The following is a 6711-nucleotide window of genomic DNA, read 5'->3' on the forward strand; positions in this document are numbered from 1 at the left end:
GCTACGACTTCTTTAAGCAGCCTAGTTGGGATCGGGTCTAACAGACAGGTTGATGGCTTCGATGAAGAAATTATTGAAGTTAACTGATGAAGATCAATGGCAGAAAAACAGTCTAAATATATATCTGAATTTACATTAGTTTAAGTTAAAGTTCCTGAATAGATATCTATTTATCTATCTATCAATCAAAGGACCCAGGTGGCAGAAAACAATAAATATAAAAAACATTAATAGAAACTCTGAGAACCGACCTGATAAGAAGCTAAGTCAATTTCTGGTAGTTTAATTTTAAAAGAATATTGACAGTGACTAATTTCTGTGTAAAAGGGGGACACACAAAGGGGTGGCTGTAGCTCAGAGGTAGAGCGGGTAGTCCACCAATTGGAAGGTTGCTCTATTTGAAAACTGTCCTCAGATTACTTATGTTATGAATTGGTGCTATACTAATAAAATTGAAGTTAACTTTTTCTTGTAAAACTATATCCATTCACCCATCTGTCTGTCTCTCATTATTATGTGGTGCGTAATGACCTTTGACCCACCCTGAGTGAAGCCAAGAGCTGCAAACACACTCAGCTTCAGCTCATGGTTGCTCTGCGTGCCATTTATCGGTGGCTCATCAGCCCAGAGGCTCAGCCAATAGTTGTAGGCCAATGAGGCGGCCTGCTGGAAGGCACAAAGGAAGATGATGGTCATGATGAACGTCAGACCGATAGTCCTGAAGTACTCTCTATACATCTGCAGCTTTACCTGACAACAGAAGAATGACATTGTTAATCTCACAAAGATACTGCATGTTCTGCAGTGTTCAGTCTCATTTTCATCCATTTATTACATCGGTTTAAGTTTTAAGCTCTACAGTCAATAAAAAGCATGAGTTTGTGTGGTTGTTTCTTTGCATCATAACTGCATCTTAAGTGCTGTCAAATTCAGATCATGTGGAAACATAATAACAATAATAAGAAGAAGAAGAATCGTAAAGTTTCAATCCTCAGTCCATGAGATTAGTTAATTAGTTTGCTTCTTAAGATCATGGATTTAGTTTCTGATTTTAGTTTCTGCATTCAGTTCAACATGTGGTACATATAAATGTAGTTAATACGTTCAAAGAAGGACCTACCCTGCCCGTGTGAGCTTTGTCGGCCTCTGTAAGTTTTCCAGCATCCTCAGTGTCCAAGTCTTGATTGACAGCCTTCATCATCTGAACACTTGCACTACTCATATCACAGCTGGAAGACATACACACACACAAACAATAAGCTCATAGATCAATAATTTGATCACAATGGTTTCAGGAGGTTGGAGGTCCTGAATGTAATATTATGCAAATGTACTTTAATTTACTGTTGTGTTTGTTATTTTTAAAATATTTTAATGTGTTTTTGTGTTTAGGATTCATTTACACTTGTAGTTTGTCTACCTAATCAACTGCTCCTGAGAAAGATCAATGGAAAAATCAGTCATACTGAGACGAGACACTGACTTCCTGCTGCCTGCAAACAAAAATATACATAATATATATTAATATAGAAATTTAAAAGCACACATAACACAACATAAGCAATCTAAATCTAAATCAGACTCTACATTAATAAAGAAATGTTTTTCGAATTTAAACATTTTCACTGTATATTTACTGGAGAAGAATAACTGATATTTTGACTGTTTTATAAATCTCACAGATGGCCCACACTTTCAACTGATAACAGTTGAGTATCGCTGGGTAATTTAGTTAATTATAGTTTGATTCTTACAATAATTTATTTTCCTGTCTATTCCTTTCTGTAGTGTTAGGCAGTAAGGCATTACTAGTAATAATATTACAGTAATAAATTCCAGTTTTTGTATAACTAGCCCAACATTGCTGTTAAATTCACTGTCTTACTCTTGTCTCTGGGGGTGGAGCTTTCTCTGCGCTGGTTTCTATTGAAGGTGTGAATAAATTTGGCAAAGGTTCCCTTCCTGTCCATCAGCTCCATGTAGGAGCCCATCTCAGAGATTTGACCCTGCTCCATCACCAGGACCAGGTCTGCTTTGGACAGGAAGCTGAGCCCGTGAGTTACCAACACCCGGGTCTAAAAAAAACACATCAACACACTATTAGACGGGGTGCAGGTTTTTCAGGAGATTTTTTATAGATGTTTTACAAAAGTCATTCAGGATTTAACGATCCAGATGGCTGTACACTCCTCAGTCTGGTGACAAGGTTCTTCTGGTCCTTGTTGGTCAGAGCTCTGAGGGGGATGTATTAGTTGCAAACTGGTAGGCCGTAAGGTGAAGCCATTTTTCATTTAATCCAATTCCCATATATGGGGCACTAAATCATTTTAACTTCATTAAAAGATCTATTGGTTTTGAGTGAGAAAAAAAAAGATCTAAATGTGTCATCCTGCAGTTTTAAAAACCTCACATAATCAGATTTTCATCATGAGTGATGAGGATTCATGGAACAATCGACAATTTCTTTCCTTTGGAATAATGAGGTGGATGCATGCATGGAGGCAGCAAAGAAGAGAAAATTATGGCATACCACTTACTACTGATAAAACAACAACTCAATAGCTCCTACACTTCGGCCCCTAATTGTGCATAAAGTACCAAATGGAGTTCGGTCTAGACCTGCTCTATTTGAAAAGTGTCCTGAGATAACTCATGGTGGTACTGTTGGGTCTCTGTAAATAATGTTATAATGAGTTTTGTTATGAATTGGCGCTATACAAATAAAATTGAATTGAATTGAATAAAAATCATAATTAATTGAATTGAATTTAACTTTTTACTGAACAAATCAGGTGCTCCCAGACAACACCCTGATGAGAAGCTGCTGGTGTGTTCAAGTTCAATGTTATGCCATTATTGACCAAAGCCCAATTTTGCCATGACTTAGACCAGCCAGACTTTATTTCAGCTCACGATTGGTTTAAACAAAGATTATGCCGTTATAAGACCTGATAGATAAGACTGGAACCCGTCGGCAGATAAACCTCCACACTGCATTTTTACAATATTTATAATTAATAATTAATAAGTTACCCTTCATTGAGGCAATTTGCGCTATAACTTTTGTCATTGTACATACTGAATGATTGACTGCTTTGCCTTAGCAAGATCATTAGGACTTTGAATGTGGCTTTAAAGGTCTGAATCTTTCTTTCCACTTCATGTGGTTCAGTCTCTAGATTGTCCTTAAGGAGGTTTGCAGAAGCACAAAACTGCTTTCTCTTCTGTTCCAACAACATTAGAATTTCCTTGATCTTCAAAAACATAGCCACAGATGTTTTCAGTTTCATCCAAGATGAAAAATAATATATTAGGTGGCTGGTGACATTTTACAAATCTTTGACAGCATTCACTGTCAAGTCTCTTTTGACCTCTGGATCATCTGCAGGAATCACATCAAGATCCACATCCAGTTTAGGTCATTACTCCTTTGGCCTATAGAGAAACTCAGGCTTCTTCACCAAAGGACCAACAATGTCCATGGCAACCCGCTGGATACAGGTGGAGCAGGTACAAGTTTTTACCTTGTCTTTAAGGAGTCCTCTGGGTCCAATGACTCGCTCAAAGATGTGTTGCCCCACGTGAGCATCAACAGCCGACAGTGGGTCATCCAGCAAGTAAACATCTGATTTTCTGTAGACGGCACGAGCCAGACTCACTCTCTGCTTCTGACCTCCAGACAGGTTCAGACCCTGAAGTCAGTAAATGCATAATCAGTAAACAAAAATAGAAGTCATACATTCAACAAAAAACAGTCAGACCAACGAACAGTCAACAAAAAACAGTCAGTGACAAACAGCCAACTATAAACCGTCAGAGAACATTAATAGTCTTAACACTCAGAGCACATCAGTCCTCCTGTGATCAGACAGACAGCGTTTACATTTCCTTCAGATGCAATTTAACTCCTGAGGGGGGCAGTATTTATACCTTCTCCCCAATCTCAGTGCTGTCTCCAGCAGGTAGGATATCCAGGTCTTGCAGCAGAGCGCAGGCTTCCAGCACACGATGGTACCAGCTCTCCTTCCTCTCTCCCCCAAACAAAATGTTGTCTTTTAGAGAGGCGTTTTGGATCCAGGCCTGCTGGGGAATGTAGGCCACTGAACCCTGTACCACCCCAGTGAGGATAAGTATTATTATCACTATGGATTCTGCTATAAAGTACATCAGTTCAACAGATAACATGTAGCCAGGTGGAATTGACATTGGGGGTAAAATGTGGGGAGCATGATAAATACGAGGGACGAGCATTGCCATCCTATAAGGTTGTAATGCAATCATATTTCTAGTTCCCTCCACTTAGAGCCCTTCAGCTAAGTAATGAGCCAGAGAGCTAACATTATGCTAGCAAGATTCAAAGTCAACAAACTAAACTAGTAAATACTGTATAATCTGATAGAATGTTTAACAAGACTAAACATTTCATTGTCCCCAAATCAATATGCAGATTTTTTATCAATATTTGGTATTTTTATTCAGTTTATTTCCTTTCATTTAGAACGGTGAACAGACAGTTTCACTGGAAATACTCAGTAGGTGTCCTACATCAGGAAGTATGGTATAAAGCCATGGTATAAAGGTCAGTATTCAATCACAAAGCAAGTGTATATAGTGAGTTAAGGACAATCTGACAAAGATATACACTAGAAAAATGGCACTATACATAGTGTCCTACAATAGTGCTCATAATGAATCACCTTCAGAAATAATAATCCATTAAGTTAAGTACATAATAATCTGATAATGTCAGTACACAACTCAATAGAATATATAACATAGGTCTGTAGTGAATACTGAATGTGAAAATGTTACAGATTAGTATTTTTTTAATTCTGGCTGCTGGTACTGCTTGCATAGTTTAGCAGAGCTGAAATTTTAGTTTGGTCTGACTCTGGTCTGACAGCCAGTGTTTGTTTATTGTTTATTTTAACAGTAGATGAAATTTTGTATTTTAATGTTTCAATTAGACATAAAAAATTCCACTCTGATGCAGTGCTTGTCTGGAGACAAAGCTATAAATATATCAGAAGAACTGGATTAACAAGTATCAACCAAACAACCATTATAACAAACCAACAGCAACACCCTAAATGTTTTTGTATGTTGTACTACACATGCTCATTAGTGTTTTCTTCCCTGGCTCTGTCCACTAAAATGACATCACACACATAAACACCTCTTTCACAGCTTAAAAATTAATAATCAAAGAGTAACAATAATAACTTTTGTCACCTTGATGGAGACAAAGCCACTCCTCTTCTCCATCTCTCCCAACATGGCTGACAGCAGAGATGACTTCCCTGAGCCAACATTGCCAACCACGGCCACCAGCAAGCCCGTCTTCACCTTCATGTTGATTCTCTGCAGACACGGCAGTCCATCACTGGTCCAGGAGAAGGACCCACCCTCAATCACCACACAATCTCCGTCTGAAGATAGAACACGGTTCCACATGGATCCACACAATTCTATGTGGTTCTTACACATGGTTCCACAGCGTATGGTTCCACATACTTACACATGGTTCTATGTGGTTCCACCACAAGGTTCCAAATTGTTTTGATACATGTTCTAATACATGGTTTTATATTGTTTAAACACATTGTTATATGTAGTAGACTCACAGTTTTCTCTTAAAAGGAAGTTTTTCCTTGCTGCTGTCGCCAAGGTGCTCATGGTGGGAACTGTTGGGTCTCTGTAAATAATGTTATAAGGTGTACGGTCTATACCTACTCTTTTTGAAAGTGTCCTGAGATAACGTTTGTTATGAATTGGCGCTATACAAATAAAATTGAATTGAATGCATGCATATACACACGTCTGTACTATGCTAACAAAAGTACAGTAAGATAAAATGGATGATATCATTGGATAGTTAGTATCTTCAGGATCTAATCTTGTACCAGTGACACTTCTGTCTGTGCATAAAAGAAACTCCATGCTGAAGACATATCGTTGTTTGAATAATGAAACAACCATGTTTAGCTGGAGTCAATGAAAAACAATATATTTCAGAGACTGTTAACATAGACAGTTCATGCACAACGCAATAAAACATTTGCAACCATAGGACAACAATGGAATGCTATAATACAATATTTTTACAATTTGGCAAGACTCATTTCTCTATATTGAGGTCAGTTTTTCAAAACTGTCACACAGTTCTCTCTTCCAACATGCAGCACAGCTCAACTGTGAATCTAACATCCATAATGCACTAATGCAAAGAAAACACTTCATACACATCAGGATCAACTCTTACCTTATTTGTCTGGCAACAGTTACACTTCACTGATTACACAACAACCTAAAAAACCCACAAACACTAGGTAGTAATATGTATCCATATTAGATTCCATTACAACAAAGGACTTCCTCTGAAATTTCACACCGTTGATAATACTATGGGGTGTTGCACATTTAGCTGCACTCTCAGACCACCCTCTCTCATTCATAAATTATATTTTATAACTAGATTTGGAAACAAAGACCATGCCTCAAACTCATCTTGTGTCCACACAAAAAGTATACTCAAGCACCTTATCCTACAGTTTGTTAATCACCTTTATCCATTATGTGCAATAAACCATTCTAATTCCATATCCTCATTGCTGTGGTCTTTGTTAGTGAAACCATGGTTTGTGACATGATCAATTATAGAAGCTCCAATCTAATTTGAGACTAGAGCTCTGGGTCTTTCTCCTCTCAGCA

At 37.8% G+C, this 6711-nt stretch overlaps 1 protein-coding gene across 1 annotated transcript in view; it reads right to left on the minus strand.

Moving 5' to 3' along the window:
* LOC118332349 (multidrug resistance-associated protein 1-like) overlaps positions 1 to 5429 on the minus strand; it is a gene marked incomplete at its 5' end in the record, with an annotated part of 5842 nt that extends 413 nt beyond the window's left edge. Inside the window, 7 exon segments of the mRNA XM_035667583.1 lie at positions 543 to 750; positions 1121 to 1229; positions 1421 to 1493; positions 1886 to 2075; positions 3525 to 3692; positions 3931 to 4107; positions 5233 to 5429. Of these exon segments, the coding sequence (XP_035523476.1) occupies positions 543 to 750; positions 1121 to 1229; positions 1421 to 1493; positions 1886 to 2075; positions 3525 to 3692; positions 3931 to 4107; positions 5233 to 5429 (1122 nt within the window).
* Positions 5430 to 6711: the final 1282 nt, after the last annotated feature.

The sequence above is a fragment of the Morone saxatilis genome, unplaced genomic scaffold (assembly GCF_004916995.1).
Source record: "Morone saxatilis isolate NCDOM2014 unplaced genomic scaffold, NCSU_SB_2.0 Contig21, whole genome shotgun sequence".
Classification (NCBI taxonomy): Eukaryota; Metazoa; Chordata; class Actinopteri; family Moronidae; genus Morone; species Morone saxatilis.